This window comes from Oncorhynchus gorbuscha, linkage group LG01 (assembly GCF_021184085.1).
Source record: "Oncorhynchus gorbuscha isolate QuinsamMale2020 ecotype Even-year linkage group LG01, OgorEven_v1.0, whole genome shotgun sequence".
In the NCBI taxonomy this organism is placed as follows: domain Eukaryota; kingdom Metazoa; phylum Chordata; class Actinopteri; order Salmoniformes; family Salmonidae; genus Oncorhynchus; species Oncorhynchus gorbuscha.
This window is the reverse complement of record NC_060173.1, coordinates 44,734,295-44,762,280: the sequence shown is the minus strand read 5'-3', so window position 1 is coordinate 44,762,280 and position 27,986 is coordinate 44,734,295. Positions and strand designations below refer to the sequence as shown.

General features: G+C 45.9%; 1 protein-coding gene across 2 annotated transcripts; it reads right to left on the bottom strand.

Annotated features, from left to right (window-relative positions):
• Window positions 1–179: 179 nt before the first annotated feature.
• nuak1b (NUAK family, SNF1-like kinase, 1b) lies at window positions 180–27,986 on the bottom strand. 2 transcript variants are annotated; one of them, XR_006839344.1, is made up of 8 exons: window positions 26,646–27,986; window positions 14,531–14,651; window positions 9,821–9,972; window positions 8,572–8,637; window positions 8,257–8,376; window positions 6,350–6,482; window positions 4,014–5,178; window positions 180–2,939 (listed from the first exon to the last, which is right to left on the bottom strand). XR_006839344.1 is itself a non-coding variant. In XM_046354095.1 (7 exons), exons 1-7 carry the CDS (start codon window positions 26,934–26,936, stop codon window positions 4,088–4,090), a joined length of 1,974 nt encoding a protein of 657 aa, XP_046210051.1. In that variant the 5' UTR covers window positions 26,937–27,986; the 3' UTR covers window positions 180–4,087. The 2 variants fall into 2 exon arrangements, 1 of the variants encoding a protein (XP_046210051.1); XM_046354095.1 differs by having other exon boundaries at window positions 180–5,178.

Genomic DNA, 27,986 nt, shown 5'->3' with positions numbered 1-27,986 from the left:
ACATTGAATGTTTTGGTTGAAATGACATGGAAACAACGTTGTTTCAACCAGTTTTTGCCCAGTCGGATTCGACCAATTCTCCAAATTTGCAAGGAGATTACAGTCGGACTTAAATGCCAAGAGAAGCAAGACAGAGACAAAAAATGAACAACACAGAAAGACAGACGCAGAAACACAACTTCTTTGACGTGATCCATTTATTTGAGTTGGTACAGTACTACAGTAGACGGTTTGTAGTAGAGGGACACATGACGTTTGGTTCCTCAGCAGAAAATGTCTTGAGACTTATTCATACACGATGAAATCAGATTGCAACTCCCAAAACACATACTCGACCAATGCTTTCACAATGAAATGAGACATCATCCCTCCCTTAAGGCTGTACCCCAGACAATGACATCTCTCCATTTACGTTATGAACACATCCCCAAGCAGGCCAAAGCACAGAGTAGCTTTATACATCAAATGAAATGGCTTAATCGCCAATAAATACAAGTATAAAAAAAAACACCTTGATAATAATTAGCATTATCAACAAAGAAATACCTGGATCATACAATATAGAAAGGGCATTCAACTTAAAGCACCTTGGCAGTCCAGGTTCACCAACTGATACCAAATCAAAACCAGAACCATGGCAACAGCCAAGAAAAAGAATGAGCCGTAACAAAATAATACTTAAATAACATAATAATACTATTATTATTATTGTCTTAATACCATTATCCAGTCAGGTTTCCCTATGATTAGACCTTCTGCTACTAACGGATATGCACCAGTTAATTCCAGTTTGGCAGAGAGAGTTTAATCAGATTCTTTCCTTTGTTTTTTCCTGATATCACTCCCTTAGTGAAGGAATTCCCTGCTTTGGTACAGATGGAGTCTTACCATGACTTGTCTGGGGTCAAACAAGTGGTTGTCAATGTGATGGCACCTACAAGTATGAGTTTATCCCTGTGTTATGCTATGTGTTAGCATTTCAGAGAGGTCACGGACATAATAAGAGGCCATGGAGTTCCCTTTTTGGGGGGTGTCAACGGGCACCTCTGTCTTTGAAAGTGTACAAATGTACAAGGCCCTGTTCTCTGTGGTTGGGTCACCAGGCTCTATAACACAGTTGGTTCTCTATCTACGTGATGTACGTTCACAGGTACAACACCGCAATATGACTGAACTTAGGTCAGCTGCTCTCACCCCTCAGGTGTACCAAAGCAGAGGGAATATTCAGATCCCACTGACGCCAGATCAGTCCTCTGATCTCTTACGGCCAAACTCAGGGAAGAAATACTTTCTGCCATAACATAAAGCAATATAAAGTTTCTATATTTTGGAGAATCAAAAACAGAAGCGTAATGAAACAAAATACTAACATAGTATAATTTTATCACTGTAAATCCAGTTGACAATAAAAGGCAATACAAAGGGCAATAAAATGCAATATAATACAGAACGGGTCTGTCGTTTCAATCAATACCCAGGACTTTGCACCAGCAGACCGTTGACAACATTTAACATGTTCATTCTGCTGCTTGGGGGTTGCTATAGTTTCCCATACACATGTTCTGATAATATATTGGAAGTATCAGTCACAGATCCGACGCCCCATCCCAGGGTTGAAATGTGTTGCACACTGAGGCCATTCTAAACACGCCACACAAACACATTCCACAGAACACACTCGGCCTATGACACAACTTTCTTTAACAGCCTCTAGCATTTGGCTTAAAACAATTCCTTAACACTAAAGTAGAAATATAACAAAAGCCTGCCAGGCTATTATTGTTGTAAAATGAATTAATTTTCAGATGGGGTTTCCCCATCTATGGTTAAAAGTTCCAGGGGCACATACAGAACCCAATCCATTTCATCCCCTGAATCATTGAAGCTTCTTCTCATCTTTGGTTTAAAAAAAACACACAAAAAAGCACAAAAAAACGTTCAATTTCCTTTCTTTTTTACTCCGAACTCACTTTCTCTATGTCACTTTCACTAGTCTACATATCTGTTTCCTTCAACTCTTTCGCCCTTTCCAACAGGAAAGGCCTCTCAAATCGCACCATCACCAGGAACATTTCTCTTTCCCTCCAACACTTGTTTCCCACTCAAACCTCTACTACACTCTACCTCTCACTTTCACCATCATTTTCCTCTCTGCTACATGCTACTTTCCTCTAATAGAAACAATAGCTGGCTAATTATGCTAAATTGACATAATGGCCCTGTACACACAGCTGGAGGCCTGACAGCACACACACCACAGAACCCCCCCTGCCAGGTGCCGATAACATCTCCCGCACCAACACGTCTCCAGCCATTGTCTGTGGAATGTGCTGTGTCATTAGAGCACTGAAACAAATCCTCCTGCTTAGCACTTTGTGGAGTGGGAGGGGGCGCCTGGGTTCAAAATGAACTAGGCTTTAACATCCACAAATAACAACCTGAGCATTGTGTGGGTCTACACATGACATGGACACTCTTAGAAAAAATAAACGATGCTATCTAGAACCTAAAACGGTTCTTCGGCTGTCCCCATTGGATAACCCTTTGAAGAGCCCTTTTCGGTTCCAAAAGGGTTCTACTTAGAGCCAAAAAAGGTTCTACCAAGAGCCAAAAAAGTTTATCCTATGGGGTCAGCTGAAGAACCAATTTGGAAACCTTTTCTCTAAGAGTGTAGGGTTTCTTTGCCATTTCCAGCTGGTATGACTCTGTAGCCTAGTTATGCCAATTGAGAGAGAAGTCCTCAAACCAGAGGCAACTCCAGCACTATAGACAGACAGACAAAACAACCACAGACATGGCTGTTTATTTGCCAAGAACATTCCAGGGCTATGAGAGGGCATCTGAGCCATCTACCTTCACTAAGGTGAGCAGCTCCAGACCCCTCCAGCTCGCCTGTCCAGGCCGTGTGTTTAAACCAAATCCCCAAACTGCTGACACATCTATGGGGGAACAAAAAAACAAGAAAGCACTGCATGAAAAGGCTTGTTTAAGACTGTCATCTCTCTGGGCTTGGATCTTGTTCCTGACAGTGTTTTTGGGGGGACGGAGACGGGACTGTTTCCTCTAAACTGCTGTTTTAGGTCTGTGTGACCCCTGACCTGTGACTGTGTAAGGCTATAGGCTGCTGTGGGTCCCATTAAGGTCCTGGGTCTCTCTCACCACATTCACATGTATATGAATCAAAACAGCACAACTGGTGACAGGTTGGCCTGGCAACCATCTCTCTCCACTTTCAGGAAATGACATACATAATTTTATATGGATCTAAAAGGCACTTCCTACATATTCCCTAATACCATATGCTAATTTATAGGACATGCGCTTTTATGGTGATATACATAGCTGCATGTTTTACTTATGCGGCCATATTAATATATCATGTATACATGTTTCATTTTAATGGGTAACATAATAATTATATATGTCAATCCACACAAAGGGTTGGAGACAATGAGCTTTGGACTCTTCCAGTACTGCCAGAACCCACCAGTTTTCTATTCAACTAAAATCTACGCAAATATGAATAAATAATTAACATTGTCAGTTATTTTGGCACAAGACCCTGGTTTGTTTTTTACAGGAAGTAAAAGATCCCAAAAAACATGTGCTCTGTGTGAGTTCTAAGGTGCTTTTTTAAACTCCAACTCAATTCATGGCTCGCTTCGAGAGCCAACCAGTTTCTGGTTGCTGCAATTGTGATTCTAACTTGCCTTTTGCTGAATATGTAAACATTTGAATACAGCAAAGTCTACGGGAGGCTGGAGGAGGCAGGCTGGGTGGCATTCTCTCGTGCCAGTGGTTTTTCTCTCTACATCGTTTGAAAACCCTGCTAACTGAATTTCCTTTGACTGAGAAGTGCATAATAGTGTATGTATGAGTGTGTGTATGATATAGTTTCTAACAAGGATTCAATTCCCGGAAAGAAAACAATAACCTCCCAAAAGTGGCAGGCTATCCCACCAACACACTGGTCAATGGTTGTCAATGACATACACATTCATGTACATACACACCAACAGAGACAGATGTTATAGCCTCAGCCTGGCCAGCTGGCTGCCTCTTCTCTTCCCCCCTGGGCCCTCCCCGGCTAGGTGAGGTTGCTGCTGATGTCCAGGGCTTGCTGGTACACCTGAGTCATGTCGTCCAGGTCCCCCAGCAGGGAGAAGCTGCCGTTGTCCCCCGGGGACCCCAGCTCTCTGGGGGACCGGTTGAACTTTGACCCGTGGAGCGGTGTGGCCGCCTGGAAGCCCTTGAAGCTGGCCAGTTGCAGCAGGTTTTCGGCTGACACGCAGGCCCTGATGTTGGGGCGGTGGGTGGCGGTGGGGGGCCAGTCGGGGGACAAACTAGGAGACAGGACGTCGTCCTCCAATACCATGCTGGACGGACGGCTCTGGCTACGGGACAGGCCTGAGTCACCCGCCGAGGAAGGCTCCCCAAGAGCACCAGCTGAGGGAGGGCCGCTGTAGGTGGAATACTTCCCGTTGCGCTTCAAGATGCCCTTCCTCCCCACCACTCTCCTAGGAGGGGAGCTGCAGGCAGTGACCCGGGACATGGTGGCGCCCCCTAGCAACTCGGAGGACTCGCTTCGCTCCGGGGAGGAGTAGTACCCTGATTCCCGTTGTTGGTTGTTCTTCAGAATGCCCTTCTTGGGGAGGCTGGGCACCATCTTAGCTGGCGAGCCCCCTGCCAGGGCAGGCTCCTCCTCCTCCTCCTCCTCTCTGTCGGGGCTAGAGCAGCTTCCTTCTCCCTTGGCTGGCCTGAGCTCCATCATCGCTCCACCACTCCCCAGCTCCACCTCCTCCAGGCTGGGCGAGCGCTGCTCCTCCGTCACCCTGGTCTTGAGAATCCCCTTGGGCCTCTTCATCCCTGGCTTGTCCCCCTCCCCTCTACCATGGGGCCCATCCCCCACTTCATTCTCCTTCTTGGACTTCTTGGGACGCTGGCGTAGGACCAGGGGCAGCAGGGTGGTGGGTTTTCCCGGCCGGGGCTCGGTGCGGTTCTGCCAGTCAATGAAGCGGGCCAGCATGGGAGAGGAGGTGCCACTGTCCCGCTGTGTCTCACAGTCGCACACGCTGCTCTTCCAGCCCCAGTTGACCCACCAGTGGTTGGCGATGTCTTCCACCGTGGCCCGCCGCTCTGGGTTCACCATCATCATCCAACGGATCAGACCGCGGGCATCTGGGGGGGCAACAGGAGGGGAGCATAGACTGACATTCTGGATATGAGCACAGCAGAAGGCATGTATGAGCCGGGTTACACTTCAGGGTTTTATTGTTGCTACAGTATTATCTAATAATAGTTCTACTTAGACCAGAGCTGGGCAACGTTAGTGGCCCCCCGTCTCTACAGCGGAGAGAAATGTTCTGTACGTATTAGAGTCCACTTTGTGCAATTGTACACATTTTGCCACGGGGCTTAGAGAAAATGTGGCCGTTTTAAAGCAAGTTTGCTTAAATTCCACACATTTTGTTATGGAGCAGAAAGAATATTTAGACATTGTATAACTTTTTTCATGCATTTCTACTCATTTTGAAATGGGGCAGAGAGGAAAATGAGTTGTTTTATAGCCAATTTCATGCAATTCTACATATTTTGCTTTACATTTACATTTACATTTAAGTCATTTAGCAGACGCTCTTATCCAGAGCTTTAGGGTGGAGATGAATGCTTGCAGTTTTTAATATGATATCTGAGTGAGACTGACAAAAAAGATCAAATGGGGCCCCCCGGCCGGTAATTTGACCATGATAACAAGTTTAGATAGCTGGCTGCTAAACTACTTTAGCAAGCTAGCAAATTTTAGCTGACACGGGCTAATTGACTGACTATCAGTAACTGACATAACAAAAGAAAACTGCTAATACACAAACACATTTCAAAATTGCACCATGTGTATTCTACTATTCTAACTCGCAACAGTAAGTTGGGGGGGGATTGATCCGAGGGCCTTCAAAAGGGGGGCTGCGGGGCGCATGGCCGCACATTGCCTATCCCTGACTTAGACAGTGTACTGTAGACACTCTTAGAAAGAAAGGTGCTATCTAGAACCTAAAATGTTTCTTTGGTTGTCCCTATAGGAGAACCCTTTGAAGAACCCTTTTTGGTTCCAGTAAGAACCGCTTTTTGGTGCCAGGTAGAAATAATCATTTGGGTTCCACGTAGAACCCTTTTCACAGAGGGCTCTACATGGAACCCAAAAGGGCTCTACCTGGAAACAAAAAGGGTTCTCCTATGGGGACAGCCATAGAATCCTTTTGGAACCCTTTTCTCTAAAAGTGTAGAGTAGAGGGTGTATACAAAGAGGGAGACGAGATCTTCGACTGTGTAGGTTGAGGGTTTTGTTCTGCACCTGAGGACTGGGTGGGCTCTCTGTACTCCCCATTGCTGATCTGGCGGATGAGGTTCTTGTGGTCTCCTCCATCGAACGGCATGGTCCCATAGACCAGGGTGTACAGCAGCACCCCCAGAGCCCAGCTGTCTACCTACAGCAATACAAACACACGTGTCAATACACAGGTCCCTACACAGATCAGGATCAGATAGACTCAATGTGAGAGACTCAACGTGAGGGATCAATCAGTTAAATCAGTCACCGGAGACGCAGTTGAAAAGGAATCTCACATTTCCCTTTTCCAATTTCCAGTAACTGATAAATGAGGCTCAATGCCATTACTGAGTTAGCAGCAGATTATCAAAACATTAACAAGGAGCGTACTGTGTCTGAACTGGAACGACGTAGCTATGGTGTAGCAACAGCTGAAACACTGTAAGCACCGCACAGCTATACCATATTGCTCTTGGCCCTACTTTCCTTCTCCATCCCCTCAGCCATAGAAACAGTGATAAACACCAGAGTGTGGAGTCGGGAGTGTGCCAGTTTGTTTCCATGTAGACAGAACTCTCCAGTTCTCCCTCTGTCTTACTTTCTGTCTCTGTCTGTGTGTCAGCCAGAAGCCTGCGCTTTGTGACCACTAACCTAATGCAATGTGGCTTTCTTAGTAAATGGGTTATGTAAGACCAGTGTCTGGGGCATGGAGGGGTGGGGGGTGGTTAATGAGTCCAGCAGAGATGGCAGAGCTGTGATATCCTGGCCCTGACATATCTCAGGAGACACACTGCCAGCCACTGATTAGCCAGACGTCAGGCTTGGGAAGGGAAGGACAAGACTCCTGGAGGAATGTGGCTGGCTGTTGATGGCCATGGGGTTATAGCCAGCCCAGCGCTGGGACTGAGGTCTGGGACTGAGGTCTGGGACTGAGGTCTGGGACTGAGGTCTGGGACTGACTGTCAGGGACTGAGGTCTGGGACTGAGGTCTGGGACTGAGGTCTGGGACTGAGGTCTGGGACTGAGGTCTGGGACTGAGGTCTGGGACTGAGGTCTGGGACTGACTGTCAGGGACTGACTGTCAGGGACTGACTGTCAGGGCACAGGAAAGTAGATAGGGCTGCTCCAGCAGCTCCACACTGACTGGACTTCCTCTAGGGCCAAAGCCAGGAATGCCCCACCCTGAAACCACTCTGTCATTGGTTCACTGACTGAGACCTCTCTGTCATTGGTCGGCTGGCAGGGCCGCTGGGAGGGTGAGACAGGGCGAGTGCCATTGTTGTGTTCTGTTTTTGTGTCAGCTGTAATTTGTGGATTTTCCGCAACAGGGTTCCGCAACAGGGTTCTGCCAATCTCTGTTGAGTTTTTTTGCATAGTGAATTATATAAATTTAATAATTGGACTTTTCGGTCTAAAAATACAACTTTATTTTATAACATACAACTCTTCTTGCAATTCGAGAAACGCCCTGAAGAACAATTACTTTGGAATTAGTCAATAAATAGTTTGGGGCTATATTGTCACTCTTTCTCTCTTTTTCTCAACCAAACAATTTCTCAGTCCCACCCATCATTGGAAATGAAGTTACTGGGCCTGTCTGTGTAACTGCTAAAGTCTGGAAGTTTAAATTCTTCAAAGGGAGCTGAGACACCATCTGAGGCCTCCCACTGAGGATGTGAGAGTTGCTTGGAGTAGCAACTGACTGGGGTGTAATCCCATCAAAGAGGAGACCTAATGCGCCTCTCTCTCTCTCTCTCCCTCTCTCCCTCTCTCCCTCCCTCCCTCCACCACTATCTCTCTATTAGCTCTGGGACTCCCGCCCCACAGTGCCAGGTCCTGGAGATTAGTAATAACTTCTCCCAGGGACAAAAGAAACCCAGTCTCATTGTGTCAGTCTGTGACCTCTGACCTGTGTGGTGCCTAGTCCCTACCTCTGGGCCGTGGTAGGGTCTTCCGTTGACTATCTCCGGTGATGCGTAGAGCGGGCTGCCACAAAACGTCTGCAGCAGTTTGTCCTTATGGTAGAGGTTGGATAGCCCAAAGTCAGCAATCTGGTGGGGAGACGGAGACAGAACATCATAGTGGTTTGGTAAAACATCATAACAAAGGTCATTCAAAGTCTCATGGCACTGACGAGGTGCCAGAAAGGACCGGCATATCTAAACTCTATTCAAAGTTACAGACTCTGTTAAACATTTACAGACTCTGCTCCAAGGTAGAGCTGATTGAAAATGACTCTTTCTTACCTTAATGTTACAGTTTTCATCCAGTAGCACATTTTCCAGCTTCAGATCCCTGTGCACCACGCCGTTCTGTGAAAGACAAACAGTCCATAGGTTGTCTCTAGCTCGGTACAGTAGAGGGCCATTCGTTCGCAGTTCAATCTGCTTGCTGACGGTGTGGTGATTTACAGAGACCAAACTCCTGTGTTGCTCTCAGGGGATAGAGTCAGAGTGGGCCAATTGGTCTCGTGCTGTTTCATTTCCCTGCCTCACACTCTATCGTCTTTGTGTTGACATCTGCAGAAATTTTCCTTCGAATGTGTCACAATAAAAAAAAAAGAGCCTGTAATTACGGACCCAGATAAATCATGTTCTCACAACAGCCCCGGATTAAAAACAACTCTGTAGTTAGTGGCCCTTTCAAGGCAGGCACTAACATGTGGTACACACAGGGAAAGGAAACACATGCAGCCATTTCAGATCTGGAAGTGATGGGGTGACTTCATTACAGCTGTGGCCGGGTTCTGTGTTGTGCTGTGCGTCTTCAATTGGTTAGCAGTGACAGGGAACACTTGTTCACATGCTTCTGATTGGAGAGGGGGAGGTGTCTCTAATCAGCCCTCTCACAGTGCACCTCCTTCCTGTGTCAGTCAACCACACTATATCACCCCTGGGATAGGATGACATCATCCTATCCCAGCTGTAGAGATGAGGACTATGGGGGGAGGGGGGGGCAGCCAGACATCCACCCTTTCTGGAGGACCATGGTCGAGGGGAGAGGAGGAGAGTGTGTGGGCCAGGATCCATTCTACGGGGGTGGAGATGATGGAGTGTCCCGGTTTGAGCTAAGGGGTGATCCAGGGACATGGAGAGACATGACCGCAGATGAGCACCCAGGGAACCACGGCAGAGGCTGGGTCTGCTCAGCACACTATGGGTGACACAGGCTTGCATTGAATCTGTCCTCCCGAACACCAAGAGGCCAAGGAAAGCATAGCTAATACATCAGACTGCTTGACAATGTGAGGGATATATACGGTTATAGGCACACGGTTCTGATATTTCGCCCTGCGTCTGATTAGTAGAAGTATGTGTGTGTGTGTGTGTGTGTGTGTGTGTGTGTGTGTGTGTGTGTGTGTGTGTGTGTGTGTGTGTGTGTGTGTGTGTGTGTGTGTGTGTGTGTGTGTGTGTGTGTGTGTGTGTGTGTGTGTGTGTGTGTGTGTGTGTGTGTGTGTGTGTGCGTGTGTGTGTGTGTTTCTATACAGAATCTTACCTTATGACAGTGGTGCACAGCAGAGACTATCTGTCTAAAGAAGTGTCGTGTCTCTCTCTCGCTAAGGCGCCGGCGCTCACTGATGTAGTCGTACAGCTCGCCCTTACTGGCATACTCCATCACGATCACGATCTTGTCCTTGTTCTCAAACACTGGAGGAGGCAGAAGCAGTGGAATGGACACAGTCAGCGTGGACACACAGACAGATACCATCTGTTTCAGTCAGCGTGGACACACAGACAGATACCATCTGTTTCAGTCAGCGTGGACACAGACAGATACCATCTGTTTCAGTCAGCGTGGACACACAGACAGATACCATCTGTTTCAGTCAGCGTGGACACACAGACAGATACCATCTGTTTCAGTCAGCGTGGACACAGACAGATACCATCTGTTTCAGTCAGCGTGGACACAGACAGATACCATCTGTTTCAGTCAGCGTGGACACAGACAGATACCATCTGTTTCAGTCAGAGTGGACACACAGACAGATACCATCTGTTTCAGTCAGCGTGGACACAGACAGATACCATCTGTTTCAGTCAGAGTGGACACAGACAGATACCATCTGTTTCAGTCAGAGTGGACACAGACAGATACCATCTGTTTCAGTCAGAGTGGACACAGACAGATACCATCTGTTTCAGTCAGAGTGGACACAGACAGATACCATCTGTTTCAGTCAGAGTGGACACAGACAGATACCATCTGTTTCAAAGCAGAGGTTTCATCACAAAACATTTGTGGAAAAATCTACTTCATCTTCTCAGTGGATATGTTGAATATCATCTAGATGAGAACCTCTGCCAGATTCACAGCAAACTGGTTGTGTTCAAACTCCAGAGCACGTTGCATCTCTGATTACATTACATCACCACCAACCCCACCTCATGTGTCTGGCTTGAGTCTTAACAACACTTCTGGGAGGGAGGGGGTGTTTTAGTAATCAGCCAAACGCCTTGGAGAGGAGAGGACATGAGAGGAGAGACCTAGGAGGAGAGGAGAGGAGAGAAGAGAACATGAGAATAGAGGAGAGGACATGAGAGGAGAGGAGATGAGAGAAGAGGACATGAGAGGAGAGGACCTAGGAGGAGAGGAGAGGAGAGAGGAGAGAAGAGAACATGAGAATAGAGGAGAGGACATGAGAGGAGAGGAGAGGAGAGGAGAGGAGAGGAGAGGAGAGGAGAGGAGAGGAGAGGAGAGGAGAGGAGAGGAGAGGAGAGGAGAGGAGAGGAGAGGAGAGGAGAGGAGAGGAGAGGAGAGGACATGAGAATAGAGGAGAGGACATGAGAGGAGAGGAGAGGAGAGGACATGAGAGGAGATGACCTAAGAGGAGAGGAGAGAGGGGAGAAGAGGACATGAGAATAGAGGAGAGGACATGAGAGGAGAGGAGAGGAGAGGAGAGGACATGAGAATAGAGGAGAGGACATGAGAGGAGAGAGGAGAGGACATGAGAGGAGATGACCTAAGAGGAGAGGAGAGAGGGGAGAAGAGGACATGAGAATAGAGGAGAGGACATGAGAATAGAGGAGAGGACATGAGAGGAGAGAAGAGGACATGAGAGGAGAGGAGAAGAGAAGAGAGAAGAGGACATGAGAGGAGAGCACATAAGAGGAGAGGACATGAGAGGAGAGGACATGAGAGGAGAGGAGAAGAGAAGAGAGAAGAGGACATGAGAGGAGAGGACATGAGAGGAGAGGACATGAGAGGAGAGGAGAAGAGAAGAGAGAAGAGGACATGAGAGGAGAGCACATAAGAGGAGAGGAGAAGAGAAGAGAGAAGAGGACATGAGAGGAGAGGACATGAGAGGAGAGGACATGAGAGGAGAGGACATGAGAGGAGAGGAGAAGAGAAGAGAGAAGAGGACATGAGAGGAGAGGAGAAGAGAAGAGAGAAGAGGACATGACAGAGGAGAGGAGAGGAGAAGAGAGAAGAGGACATGACAGAGGACGAGACTAGAAGAAACTAGTAAAGAAAGGAAGAATAGGGAAGAGAAGGGAAGAAGTAAAATATAAAATAAATACAGGAGGGGGCCTAATTAACAGAAGGTCCATAGTGTCTTCTTGCCTTGACCTGGACAGTAAATCATCAACTTCTCATCATGCCACTAACTTTCACCACTCTCTCCCACATTCCAAGCCCCCACACTAAGCCCTATTCACATGGAGAAGAGATAGGAAGCCACAACGCCCTACAGACTAGACACAGGACAACCTGTTCCACCACTATCTATCTAGCCTCCCATGTATCATTACGTCTACCGCCAGGGCATGTTGCCGTGCCAACAGCAGTGCACCATGTGAGGGATGAGAACTGTCAATGTATTTTCCCACACAACAGGGGCTCCAAGGGTGGAGACCTAGTCACCCATGAGCGAGCACCTTCACAGGCCCACCCCTCCCCTCTTCTTCCCCCTTCCCTTCGGAGAATAATCCTGTGGTAAAAACATGTTGATGCTGATTGATGGTAACCCTCCCTGATTTTGGCTGTTCCGCCGGGCAGGGCAGGCAGCACGGAAACCGGGCCAGCTGTCCTGGGGGTCGGATCTGATTGGATGACAAAGCTTCGACCCGGGACGACCCTTCCGGCGAGCCGTGGCGGGGGTCCGTTTGAGAGCCAGCCCCCCAAGATTCACAGGGATAATTACCTGGTTCACATAACGGAGGCCTGTTATCCACGGCCCGCTGGGCTGGGCAGCGCTAGCTAGCTGCCCCCTCCGTCTGTCACTCATTGATTCTTTGTTCCGCGGCCAGCAGGTCTCAGATCATACTAATTAGCACCTATTGTCCCACTGCCCTGGACTTTGCTTGGTCAGCTTAGGGCCTAGCCCCCTGAGCTGTTACCATGAGAGTCACGCTTAAATCGCTACTTCAGCGGAGCGCAGGGGACAGTGAAGTTACAAAGAACATTGACTTTGTGTGTTCAAATGTGTGTTGTCTGACAGAGGCCTTTAAAATGGACATTCAGTGCTTTGTCATATTTCACAAGGAGGGCAATGTACAGTAGTTATAAGGCAGTGCAGTTTCCACGCAAACCAGAGAATGAGTAGGAGAAATCTCCCTCTTCTTAAAGTCCTGTCCAGAGAGGGGTGTGCTTGTCCCTGTCACACCAGGCTTGTTTTACAGCCTTTAAGTTCGCTAGGGAACAAAACACAAAACACTACACAAACAGCCGTTGTGAATACCATCTCAAAGGAATGGTCCATATTGACTGCTTCAGGAAGACTTGTCTTGAAATTGTTCCCTTAAAATTGAGTTATGAGGTTATGAATTATGCTGGAAGTGACAAGCAAATGTGCTTCAATTGCTCGCTGATGGAGGCAGAAAAATATATTTTTCAAAAAAATCCATCAACACTACACATCTGGTTCAGCTTTGTTTCACACAAGCAGTTAGCTGTTGACACGGGCGTTGCTGGATACACATGTGTGTGTCTATACATTTGCAACGCTATTCTGGGCGGGGGCCAGCCCACAACAGTAAACAAGAGAAACACCAGAAACCAGGCAACCTCTCCAAAGAAACGACTGGCAAGTGTTGGTAGCAGACAGTGGGTCTGACTGCACGGCAGACGCATAGGAGGGAGCAGCACCCCGTCTCCTTGTAAGCTGGTTTATAGAAGTGTTCTCTAATCAACCTCTCAGACACACACAAACTAGATTTAAAAAACAATAACCACAACACTCACGGACGACTGGCCCGTTCCCATGACAAATGTCTCTGTTTGACTGTTCGTCACCAACACGTGGGGTTTGGTAGACTTTGAACCCAATCAGAACAGTCATAGTCAACCGGTTTGGGCACTGTTGTTAGGCGATGTGGCACAACAGTTCTGACGTGGCAGAGAAAACTGTTTTTGAACGACTTGGGATATAGAAATAGGTACTAGGCATTAGTCTGATGTTGACTCATTGTTTAACTGCCCTTTCAAATGGCGGTTCAAACTTAGATTGGAAATGTAAGGTAATGTCAGCTGCATCAACATTCGCTGTTGATCACAATTCCTCTCTCAAACGGAGGTGTGGGGTCAAGTCAAAAGAGTGAATATTCAACACAAGACATGAGTGAAGCCTTTGTGTCTTGGAAGGTTGTCTAGTGGGACTGATACACTGTATGGATGTGGCGTTAGCGTGAGCTTAGGGCCTCTCCTCCCTGTGCATATCTGTGGAGTCAGGCTCAGGGCTAGCCTTCTCTCTAACGGAGTGCTAACCACTGAGGCAATCTCTCTCTCTCTCTCTCTCTCTCTCTCTCTCTCTCTCTACCTTTCTCTACACCTCTCTCTCTCTTTCTACTTCTCTCTCTCTACCTCTCTCTCTCGCTCTCCCGCTCTCCCTCCTACTCTCCTCAGTCTCAGTCTGGCTCCCAGCTGGAGATCTCTCTAAGCACTAACAGATGTATGGCCCTGAGACCGCGGAAGACACAAGAGGAGACCTCTCAGATGTGGGAGAGGGAGGCAAAACCTCACCCCCCCCCCCCCCGACACACACACGTGCACGCACGTGTCCACACACTCTCTGAAAGACACTGGGCTCAGACAGAGAAGCAACAGAGGAATAACATCTCAAAACCCAAAGGTCCATGATTGTATTATGACATCTGCCTGCCATAACATGGCAATCCTAGAGCAGCACCAGGAAGGGGAAGGAGGAAGAGATTGAAAGCTGTGTGTGTGTGTGTGTGAGTGTGTGCATATAGACAGACACCCTACCTTCGTAAATAGAGATGATGTGGGGGTGTTTCAGGGAGGACATGATCTCTATCTCCCTGCGAATGTGAACCATGTCCTGCTCCTCCTTGATCTTCTCCTTCCGGATGGACTTGATAGCCACCTGGGGAACAGAGAACAGACATGTGTTCTGGTCAGTTGACGTGGACTACTGTGGAAAATTAGTGGGCAGGTCAAATCAAACCCACAAAAGAGATTGTGATGATAAACCAACGCAGGCCAAACCGCGAGTCGACACACCCACACAGCATATCACAGACACCTTGTTGCACGTACATCAGCAAAGACATTTGGACAGCCAGAATGCTTGCCCTGTTGACCTTCGCAGAATACAGTATGTCTTACATAACACACTTTGACCCTCCTTCCCAGAGCCCATATAGTGACCCACCCGTTGTGACCTCTGCTCTCCACTCAGCCAGTCAACACAGACAGGAGAGGCACTGAGACTCGGTCATCAGAGGCTCCTGCTGTGTAATTCCCCATCTCTTTAGAGGAGAAAAGGAAGGTGCTCTCGGTGGAAAGAGACAGCGTTGGCGCGTGGTGCAGTAATGAGAACTCCTTTGTACGGAGTGTTCACCCTGGTATTAACAGACAGCTGGTGCTAGGGGCTTGGTCTATCTAGTCTGTGATGTGTGTGGAGTGGGGCGGGGGCGGGGGCGACTCCCTCTAGCCTGACTCCGGTCTAATGGACATATCAGGTAGAACATCAAGGAGAATAGGGAGTTTCTGGGCGGTGGGTTTCCATGGCAGCTGCAGCTCGGGGGCGGTGTGTGTGCCTGCCAGCAGGGGGAGTGGATTGATGAGCTGAACCTTCTCAACTAGCCTGTGAAGACATTACAGTAGATGCAAGTGCCAAACGAACACACTTTCAGGCCAATGTATCGTGTTGATTTACACCATGCCGCCCACAAACACTTACACACGGCGTACAGTATGTAGGCTTACACCCACATCTGTTGTAAAAACTACAAACCAGAGGCCTAAGGTCAAGGGCGTCAGGTAGCCTAGTGGTTAAGAGTGTTGGGCCAGTAACTGAAAGGTTGCTGGTTCGAATCCCCAAGCAGACTAGGTGAATAATATGTCGATGTGCCCTTGAGCAAGGCACTTAACACTAATTGCTCCTGTAAATTGCTCTGGATAAGAGTTTTAAAAAAAATCAGGTCAGCAGAGACTTCCTCCTAATTGGCCTCCCCCTAGTCTCTGTTAGCTAGCCCATAGGGACGACAAAAGCTTTCCTTACTAAGAGAGAGGTCCATTACAGCGAATTCTAGTCCAGAGCCAGGCAGCAGTACAAACCACACACTCAGTGTGCCAAGCTAATTACTGTGTAAATTCATAAAAATAACCCAACCAGAATAACTCTCCTCATCCAGAGCATGACTTGATTACATAGAATAAAAAAAGATGTAAATATAAACAAGGAAAGGCCCTGTTTTGTTTCCACACGCTGAGTGGTAGTCTTTAGGTCTTAGTTAGTCGCTGGCCTCTATTGGTTTGGTGTTTTACCTCCACTGTTATCAACAGCATTAGTACTGTATTCACTTCATGCCAAATCCTAAACCATGAGTGGGAACGTAAGTCCCCAGTCTGTCTTTAAGTGAAGCAGCACACTGTCTGCACTGCCGGTCCGTTTTTCAATTGTACTGTTTTTCATTGAAGGCCGGGATCTTTCAGTTCCTATAGAAGTACAATACAGGACACACTCTACTTGGAGATGGTGATGTAGAAATAGGGTTGCAAAGGGTCGGAAACTTTCCAGTAAATTTCAGGAATATTTCTGGAAAATTTCCATGGGAATTTGGGTAATTTTACTTAAATTCGTCTAAAAATGTAGCTTATAACAATTAACCTTTTTGTGGGATACACATAAGGCAATTCTAGGTCTTGCGGCATATTTTGGTTCAACTATCACCAATTCAATGGAATTGCAACCCTCTGCATGCACAGTGCATTCTTCCATCACATGTACAGCTGATTCTCAAGATCTTAAACACTAATGAGATGCTATTGAGCCCACACTACTACACTGTCTGAGCCAAGAACTACATGCTTTCTGGTAAAATTGTATTACAATACTGGGTGAATATATTTTATATCACATACATGATTTTTTGTTAACTAGTAAATAGTAGCCTACAGAAAAGTGTATTTAAATCATTTCTAACTTGTTAACCATTTCTGCTAGTTAGTTTTTGCTACCATGTGGGTTTTAGTTTGCTTGAGCCTGCTAACTGAGGAGTGTTAATTCACCTGTTTCCATACATGTTTCGTTTTAAAACATGTATCTTTCAAATGAGTTGTTTAATGTAACTACTTAACTATTTATCTGTAAATGGAATTGTATTTGTTTTTTTTACCAATTGTTTTCTAATCTTTACAGGAAAATGCCACGGGCTCTATCTGATGTGTGGGGACATTTCACTGCAGCTAATGTAGAAGGAAAAGCTGTATACATTTGCAAATACTGTGCCAAATCATATGTAAAGAATGCAACAGATGCAGAATCAACTGGCCAAGTGCATAATGTTCCCTCATCACTCACAACAAGCAACCTCTGACAAATGTCCCTCTGCTTCTATTCGAGGTGAAATGATGAATCAGACACCTTATCGATAGCAACAGCTCATGGTCCTCCTGGAATGAAAAGTTTTTTTGACTCAATAAAGGAACGTAGTCAGAAAAGTGCTGATGAATGTCTTGCTCGAGCTGTGTATGCAACTGGTTCACCTCTGATGCTCACAAGCAATGTGTATTGGAGAAGATTTCTGAATGTTATTTGCCCAGCATAACATGCAGACATGCTTAATCTACTCATTTGCTGGATGCAGAGTTCCACAGAGTTCAAGTGAAGGTCAAGCAAATCATAGAGAAAGCAGACTGTATTGCAATCATCTCTGATGGGTGGTCGAATGTTCGTGGGCAAGGAATAATTAACTGCATCATCTCCACCACTCAACCGGTATTGTATAAGAGAACAGACACAAGGGACAATAGACACACCGGTCTCAACATTGCAGATGAGCTGAAGGCAGTCATCAATGACCTTGGACCACAGAAGGTATTTGAACTAGTGACAGACAATGCTGCGAACATGAAGCCTGCTTGGTCTAAAGTGGAGGAGTCCTACCCTCACATCACACCCATTGGCTGTGCTGCTCAAGCATTGAATCTGCTTCTCAAGGACATCATGGAACTGAAAACAATGGACACACTCGACAAGAGAGCCAAGGAAATGGTTAGGTATGTGAATGGTCATCAAGTTATAGCAGCAATCTACCTCACCAAGTAAAGTGAGAAAAATGAGAGCACCACATTGAAGCTGCCCAGCAACACCTGTTGGGTGTTGTCACCATGTTTGACAGTCTCCTGGAGGGGAAGGAGTCTCTCCAAGAAATGGCCATATCACAGTTTGCCAATATGGACAGCCCCATCAAGAGGATCCTCCTGGATGATGTATTTTGGGAGAGAGTGGTAAGCAGCCTGAAACTCCTGAAACATATAGCAGTAGCCATTGCACGGATTGAGGGAGACAATGCCATCCTGTCTGTTCAGACTTGCAGATGTAAGAGAAGACATCCATACTGCCCTGCCCACTTCACTGTTGCTCCAAGCAGAGGAGACTGCAGTTCTGAAATACATAAAAAGCACGAAGACTTCTGCCTGAAGCCCATACATGCCACAGCGTACAGTGGCTTGCATAAGTATTTTCCCCACTTGGCATTTTTCCTATTTTGTTGCATTACAACCTGGAATTAAAATGTATTTTGGGGGGTTTGTATCATTTGATTTACACAACATGCCTACCACTTTGAAGATGAAACATATTTTTTATTGTGAAACAAATGAGAAATAAAACAAAAAAACAGAAAACTTGACGTGCATAACTATTCACCCCCCCCCAAAGTCAATACTTTGTAGAGCCACCTTTTGGAGCAATTACAGATGCAAGTCTCTTGGGGTATGTATCTATTATCTTGGCACATCCAGCCACTGGGATTTTTTGCCCATTCCTCAAGGCAAAATTGCTCCAGCTCCTTCAAGTTGGATGGGTTCCGCTGGTATACAGCAATCTTTAAGTCATACCACAGATTCTCAATTGGATTGAGGTCTGGGCTTTGACTAGGTCATTCCAAGACATTTAAACGTCTCCCCTTAAACCACTCAAGTGTTGCTTTAGCAGTATGCTTAGGGTCATTGTCCTGCTGGAAGGTGAACCTACGTCCCAGTCTCAAATCTCTGGAAGACTGAAACAGGTTTCCCTCAAGAATTTCCCTGTATTTAGCATCATCCATCATTCCTTCAATTCTGACCAGTTTCCCAGTACCTGTCGATGAAAAACATCCCCACAGCATGATGCTGCTTCATGCTTCACTGTGGAGATGGTGTTCTCGGGTGATGAGAGGTTTGCGCCAGACATAGCATATTCCTTGATGGCCAAAATGCTCAATTGACCAAAGTACCTTCTTCCATATGTTTGGGGAGTCTCCCACATGCCTTTTGGCGAACACCAAACATGTTTGCTTATTTTTTTCATTAAGCAATGGCTTTTTTCTGGGCACTCTTCTGTAAACGCCCAGCTCTGTGGAGTGTACAGCTTAAAGTGGTCCTATGGACAGATATTCCAATCTCCACTGTGGAGCTTTGCATCTCCTTCAGAGTTATCTTTGGTCTCTTTGTTGCCTCTCTGATTAATGCCCTCCTTGCCTGGTCTGTGAGTTTTGGTGGACGGCCCTCTCTTGTCAGGTTTGTTGTGGTGCCATATTCTTTCCATTTTTTAATAATGGATTTAATGGTGCTCCGTGGGATGTTCAAAGTTTCCGATTTTTATTACCCAACCCTGATCTGTACTTACATTTACATTTACATTTAAGTCATTTAGCAGACGCTCTTATCCAGAGCGACTTACAAATTGGTGCATTCACCTTATGACATCCAGTGGAACAGCCACTTTACAATAGTGCATCTACATATTTTAAGGGGGGTGAGAAGGATTACTTTATCCTATCCTAGGTATTCCTTAAAGAGGTGGGGTTTCAGGTGTCTCCGGAAGGTGGTGATTGATTCCGCTGTCCTGGCGTCGTGAGGGAGTTTGTTCCACCATTGGGGAGCCAGAGCAGCGAACAGTTTTGACTGGGCTGAGCGGGAACTGTACTTCCTCAGTGGTAGGGAGGCGAGCAGGCCAGAGGTGGATGAACGCAGTGCCCTTATTTGGGTGTAGGGCCTGATCAGAGCCTGGAGGTACTGAGGTGCCGTTCCCCTCACAGCTCCGTAGGCAAGCACCATGGTCTTGTAGCGGATGCGAGCTTCAACTGGAAGCCAGTGGAGAGAGTGGAGGAGCGGGGTGACGTGAGAGAACTTGGGAAGGTTGAACACCAGACGGGCTGCGGCGTTCTGGATGAGTTGTAGGGGTTTAATGGCACAGGCAGGGAGCCCAGCCAACAGCGAGTTGCAGTAATCCAGACGGGAGATGACAAGTGCCTGGATTAGGACCTGTGCCGCTTCCTGTGTGAGGCAGGGTCGTACTCTGCGGATGTTGTAGAGCATGAACCTACAGGAACGGGCCACCGCCTACTTCTCCACAACGTTGTCCCTGACCTGTTTGGAGAGCTCCTTGGTCTTCAAGGTGCCGCTTGCTTGGTGGTGCCCCTTGCTTAGTGGTGCTGCAGACTCTGGGGCCTTTCAGAACAGGTGTATATATACTGAGATCATGTGACAGATCATGTGACACTTAGATTGCACACAAGTGGACTTTATTGAACTAATTATGTCACTTCTGAAGGTAATTGGTTGCACCAGATCTTATATAGGGACTTTTCTGTTTTTTATTTTTTAGAATTATTTTTAACATGTAACATGTTAACATTTCACTTCTCCAATTTGGACTATTTTGTGTATGTACATTACATAAAATAACATTTTTAATAAATTTAAGTTACAGGTTGTAATGCAACAAAATAGGAAAAACGTCAAGGTGGATGAATACTTTGGCAAGGCACTATATGCTGGCAAATGCATCCTGTCTGGTGCAGAGATTAACAAGGCCTATGGTGCCATCAGAAACATGTCTCGCCACCTTGGCCTGGATGAGGGCAAGGTTCTTGGTAGTCTGACGAAGTACACTTCCAACCAAGGGCTTTGGGATGGAGATGCAATATGGCAGTCGGTTTTGTGGAACTGAGGCTCTTTCACCTCCTGCCTCCATCATCCTCCAAATCCCACCAACATCAGCCGCCTCAGAGCGCAACTGGTCCTTGTTTGGGAACACACACACCAAAGCACGCAACAGGCTAACCAATACAAGGGTTGAAAAATTGGTGGCCATCCGGGGCAAATTTTGGGCTTTTTGTGCCTGACAACGAGCCTTTTTGTGCCTGACAACAAGATTGGAAAGTGACAGTGAAGATGAGGCCTCAGAGTTGGATGTTCAAGAGGTGGACATTGAGGAGGTCCAGGGAGAAGACATGGAAGCCTGAGAGGAAGACAACCGAAGCTTTAGTTTCTAGACTATCATTTTACAGATGTATGTTGAAAACGTTTTTGGGAGATGCAATGGATCACGTGTGAAATGCCTTTCTTGCAAATGCAAAACCCAACAATGCAATAATCAACACGAAAAACACACGAGAAACAAGAAGAAATATGTCAACCTATTAAAGACAGCATTCCAACAATACAGCGCAGACAAAACTCCATCCATCCCACCGGGCTCGTCTCTTACTCCCCTGGGACCCCGGAGTGGGTGGGATCATTAAACACGCAGGCCTGTGTATCATCAACCTGCCAGCTGGCTGACTGGTTACAGTACTGCAGCCCTGCTTTTGTCTTTAAGTGGTGGGCTATTACTGTCAGTCACACAGATGGCTGCCCTGCTGGCCTTGCCCAGGCACCCTGTGCCAGGTATCGTCCTCCTCTACAGGCTGCAGGCTGTAGTGTGTTTGATGCGAGAGGCGGCGCTTCGCTCCCCTAGAGCCTGACAACGACCGGCGTTTTCTCAGCCCATTAAAATAGATGAGGTATCCATCACTAGTTCCCCACTAGATCATGTTCATTTGTGTGGATGGAGAGATTGTGTGTGTGTGTGTGTGTGTGTGTGTGTGTGTGTGTGTGTGTGTGTGTGTGTGTGTGTGTGTGTGTGTGTGTGTGTGTGTGTGTGTGTGTGTGTGTGTGTGTGTGTGTGTGTGTGTGTGTGTGTGTGTCAGGGGAGTTAACAATAGCAGGGAGGACCCTATGATTGATTGAGAGAGCTGAGCCATCTTTTTACCACAGTGCCAGAGTGAAGAAGAAAAACTGCTGATAACTGCACAACTACAGCCCATAACAGTGAATCTCAGTCATTTTCTCCTCCCAGTTAAGCCCCAGTGAATCCATTGTTTGGGGGTGAGGTAATCTAGTGCTTTAAACTCAAATGAATGTGACTTTCTAACCCCTAAACTAAAGCCCACCCCTTCCATTATGATGGGGTTCCCTATCTTTAAACTGCTCCCCTCCTCCCATCTCCCTCCCTTCCTTCTCCTCCCCCATCCCTCCCTGACTCATTCCCTCCCTCCCTCTGCGTTGGACCCCCCCACAGGATAATAACTTTCCATTCGTGTCAAATTTCCTGCTGGGGACGGCCTTTAATGTGTCAATGCCCACTGCTGTCACCACAACTCCCTTTGTGCAAGGCATCTCCTCCCTCACACACACTAAAACGGACACGCATACACACATGTAAGCACACACACACGCACCTTTTATTAAAAAATACATGTTTATTTAACAAGGCAAGTTAGTTAATAACAAATTCTTATTTACTATGATGGCCTAGCCCGGCCAAACCCTAACCTAGACGACACTGGGCCAATTGTGCGCCACCCTATGGGACTCCCAATCATGGCCGGTTGTGATACAGCCTGGAATCTAACCAGGGTCTGTAGTGACGCATATAGCACCGAGATGCAGTGCCTTAGACCGATGTGCCACTTGGGAGCCCTTATGCACCCAAACACACAAGAGTCAGAATTGCATACACATTGACCTTTGCACATCCAAGCCCATGCACACATACAGTAGTCAAATCAAACCGCACATACAGTGGTCAAATCAAACCACACATACAGTGGTCAAATCAAACCACACATACAGTAGTCAAATCAAACCACACATACAGTAGTCAAATCAAACCACACATACAGTAGTCAAATCAAACCACACATACAGTAGTCAAATCAAACCACACATACAGTAGTCAAATCAAACCACACATACAGTAGTCAAATCAAACCACACATACAGTAGTCAAATCAAACCACACATACAGTAGTCAAATCAAACCACACATACAGTAGTCAAATCAAACCACACATACAGTATGAGGACACAGACACACTGACGTTCCATCCAAAGTGAGCAGCCGACAAACACAACAGAAGGTTGTGCAGATTTTATGTCGACAGGCTGTCACACTTGAACACATGCTCTCATACACCCCGACATCTAATCAATCTCTCTGCAATGGTAAACCCACAAACACAAGTCATCAGTCTCTTCTCTTTGCCCTTTTGCTCTTCTCATTTAGTCCAGCTGCAAAGGAAGCTGGGGCATGCCAGGGAAAGTAATACGGGCAGGGTCAGCAGAGTGATTCCATAACGATCACCCTGTTGCTATCTCTATCACATGGACACCAGGGGCTCTTTAGGTCAGGGGTCATGTACACTCTCACAGCACCATGCCAGACACACGTGCCCTGGGGCCACAGTCTGCACACCCTCTCTATCTCTGTCTGCGTGCCTCTGAACTGAATGTACTCAAGTGTTGATTTACAAAGGGCCCATGGTCACTTGTACTGGTAATAATGTTGTGACACATTCAACAGCAACAGTTCAGGTTGATTTATAATTAGCTACCACCTACACACTGTTCCAGGGTCAGCTCTGCTGCCTGCTATTTGAAGTGGAATCATTAAGGGCTGAAGAACTAAGGCAGGCCAGGCTAACTGATAGAGGAGGAATGCATGGGGATCAGGCATTACCATCACTCCATAAATCTCTAGAATGATGTCAGGGCATGTGGAGATGGCAATGACATACAAAGTGGTGCAACTGTGGTAATTAATGGGATATAACATAATAGCCTTAAACATTTCACCAAATGTGACTAGGCTTTTAGAAACAGACCCAAACAGATCCTGATTTTCACTTGAACCAAACACCCTGTCTGTTTAATGAGTTGGAAAACTTGCAATAAGGCATTGATGCCATAAAACAATGGCACCAGCCAGGCAGGCCATGTGAGGGTGCTATTTGAGCTATGGGTTAATGGTGCCCCCACCAAGCATGCATGTGCCAGGAGCTATGGAACACAGAGGGACGTGTTGACCCGACTGAGTTTCCCCCCTGGCATTCTGAATCTGAACACACGTAAGGAAATTTCCTCTCGTTGTGCCAAAAGGGGATCATGGGTAAAATTATGCAGCACATAGAAATATCTGAAGAGGTGAGGTGCATGGGTACCCAAATATGGTGCATGGGGGCAGATGACGAGCACTCAATGACATGCTGCTGTCCTCCCAGTCATGGATAAACTCCAGGAAAGTGTTGACCAAAACAACACCAAGAACACAAACAAAAACAAAACAGTTTAGGGACATTGGTCAAAGAGACACAGTCATAGGTCCGGTAGGTAGCCTAGTGGGTGAAGCATTGGGCCAGTAACTGAAAGCTTGGTGGATTGAATCCCTGAGCTGACAAGGTAAAAATATGTCGATCTGCCTCTGAACAAGGCAGATAACCCACTGTTCCCCGGTGGGCCGTCGTTGTAAATAAGAATCTGTTCTTAACTGACTTGCCTAGTTACAGTTGAAGTCTGAAGTTTACATAAACCTTAGCCAAATACATTTAAAATTGTTTTTTTTCCCAAAAATTCCTGACATTTAATCCTAGTAACAATTCTCTGCCTTAGGTCAGTTAGTATCACCACTTTATTTTAAGAATGTGAAATGTCAGAATAATATTAGAGAGAATTATTTATTTAAGCTTTTATTTATTTCATCACATTCCCAGTGGGTCAGAGGTTTACATACACTCAATTAGTATTTGGTAGCATTGCCTTTAAATTGTTTAACTTGGGTCAAATGTTTTGGGTAGCCTTCCACAAGCTACCCACAATAAGTTGGGTTTATTTTGGTCCATTCCTTCTGACAGAGCTGGTGTAACTAAGTCAGGTTTGTAAGCCTCCTTGCTCGCACACGCTTTTTCAGTTCTGCCCACAAATGTTCTATATGATTGAGGTCAGGGCTTTCTGATTGCCATTCCAATACCTTGACTTTACTGTCCTGAAGCCATTTTGCCACAACTGTGGACGTATGCTTGGGGTCATTGTTCATTTGGAAGACCCATTTGCAACCAAGTTTTAACTTCCTGACTGAAGTTTTGAGATTTTGCTTCAATATATCTACATCATTTTCCTGCCTCATGATGCCATCTATTTTGTGAAGTGCACCAGTCCCTCCTGCAGCAAAGCACCACCACAACATGATGCTGCCACACCTGTTCTTCACGGTTGGGATAGTGTTCTTCGGCTTGCAAGCCTCCCCCTTTTCCCTCCAAACATAACGATGGTCATTATGGCCAAACAGTTATATTTTTCTTTCATCAGACCAGAAGACATTTCTCCAAAAAGTACTAGCTTTGCCCCCAAGTGGATCTGGCTTTTTTATGGTGGTTTTTAGGGCAGTGGCTTCTTCCTTGCTGAGCGGCCTTTCAGGTTATGTTGATATAGGACTCGTTTTACTGTGGATATGGATACTTTTGTACCTGTTTCCTTCAGCATCTTCACAAGGTCCTTTGCTGTTGTTCTGGGATTGATTTGCACATTTCGTACCAAAGTACGTTCATCTCTAGGCGACAGAACGCGTCTCCTTCCTGAGCGGTATGACGGCTGTGTGGTCCTATGGTGTTTATACTTGCGTAATATTGTTTGTACAGATGAACGTGATACCTTCAGGCGTTTGGAAATTGCTCCCAAGGATGAACCAGACTTGTGGAGGTATATGATTGTTTTTCTGAGGTCTTGGATGATCTCTTTAGATTTTCCCATGATGTCAAGCAAAGAGGCACTGAGTTTGAAGGTAGGCCTTGAAATACATCCACAGGTATACCTCCAATTGACTCAAATGATGTCAATTAGCCTATCAGAAGCTTCTAAAGCCAAGACATATTTTTCTGGAATTTTACAAGCTGTTTAAAGGCACAGTCAATTTAGTGTATGTAAACTTCTGACCCACTGGAATTGTGATACAGTGAATTATAAGTGAAATAATCTGTTGGAAAAATGATTGTGTGTCATGTACAAAGTAGATGTCCTAACTGACTTGCCAAAACTATAGTTTTTAACAAGAAATGTGTGGAGTGGTTGAAAAATGAGTTTTAATGACTCCAACGTAAGTGCATGTAAACTTTCCACTTCAACTGTAAATAAAGGTTAAATAAAAAATATAGATATATTCTTTTGACATGCAGTTCAATTATTTCAACAACATCAAAAAGAGGTGTTATTCTAGGCCAGCTCTCAAGTTTGAGTTTGACAAACTAGAAACCTCTTAACCTTACCTCAATAAATGGCACATTCCAGCCCATTCAATGTGAGTAGGCTGAAGTGTCTTGGAGGACTGTTGGCCTGTTTCAATGATGTGTATCGTTGAGGACAGCGCGTGCTAAAGATATTCCCAGGGTCTCTAGGGCCTTATGAACACGGGGAAATTCCCAGAGGAGAAAAAGACACACATGTCTAGAGCACAGCAAAGTAGCTATTTGGGGCCTCTTTGTTGTAGCTATGTTTTCTATGACTCAGGATTGGACGTCTCAGGTCTGTAGACTTAAATTACACAGGCAGCCCAATTCTGATATTTTTTCCCGCTAATTGGTCTTTTGGCCAATTACATCAGATATTTTCCTGATCTGATTGGTCAAAAGACCAATTAGTGAAAAATAGATCGGAATTGGTTGCCTGTGTAAACGCAAGAATAACTTTTACAGATGTCTCAGGCATACACGGTTCTTGAAACCCCTATACGTAAAGAGTGTTTAAAACCCCTATGCATGAATAAATGTCTCACCTCTCTGCCGGAGTGTCGTTCAATTGCCTTCTTGACTTTGCCATAGGTCCCTCTTCCGAGAGTCTCGAGCAATTCGTAGCGGTGTTTCAGGTTATGCTTGTGGTGGTGTTTCTTGAAGCCTGAATTTCTCCTGCTGCCATCGCTAGCTGCCGGTGTCTCTGGCATTGAATGACCGGCAGGTAGCGATGGAGGGGACAGATCACCCCTAGATGGTTTACCCACTGAGGTGGGGGTTTGTTTGGCCTCAGGACGGGTCAGTCCTCGGTGGGCTGAGAGACAAGCTGTTTCCATCTCTGGGGAAGTATTCAAACTAACTTCCCACGGTTAAATATCTTAAACTAAGCTATTTGTTACAAATATTTATACTATAGTTATACTTATTATAGGCCTAATAATAGTCGTAATAAATAAAATAAATTACAAGGAATAATGCGTAAATATTATAGTAATAAACATAGAAATTATTCCGATTGACTAATGATCACTCCCTTTGTTCATTCTTTTCTGATCAAAGAATTCTCTCCACATCTAGTCATTCCTTTGTCGGCTTATAAGAGTGAGTCATTATTATACGATTAAATAAAAAAGAAAAAGGTTATAAAGGAGACATGTGACATCACCTGTCTTTGCGCGACTGATACATAATGCAATGCATATTATACATGTTTTACTATGAAGGTATATTCTAGGGCTGCAGTCCTCTAAATATGTATTCAGCATTCGACAGACGAATGCATGTCGGAAGCTGAATCCACTTTCGATTGTATGTCTCCTCGGGTTTGAACAATGGTGCTCAAAATTTAGCAATCCAGAAATATTTTATTTTATTTAGGTTATTTAAACATCAGGCTATTCTATTCTCGTTATCCGTGTAGTAGCCTATACTGGAATTATTATCTCATAGTCTTTCGTTTATTCTAGGTTCACATAATCTACCGTAAAAATGCTGCCAACATCGTTAACTCACAACTAACAGGCGAAACCTTCAGCGTCATTGCCTCCCGAGAAAGCAGCGACGAAACCGGCGTTCTGGATGAAGATGACCCTCATTTTGCCCTCAAACCAGGTGTAACGTCATTCAGCTGAGCTCTGTGTATGGCGCGAGTGCTCCATGCCCAAGTCGACGTTGCAGATGCGCTATGATCGGATATGTCAAGCTCAGACGTTTTGATTATTGCCATTGTCGTTTTGCTCTCCTTCTTCTTGTGCCCTTCTTCTCCCTTTCTCTATATTCTCTAACGTGAGGGGCTGTGAATAAGGAATGTGAAATGATCGAGTCCGGAGGCGGAGTTTACAGTCATCCTTCCTTCTCTCCGCTCTGCTCTCTGCCTCTCTCTAGAT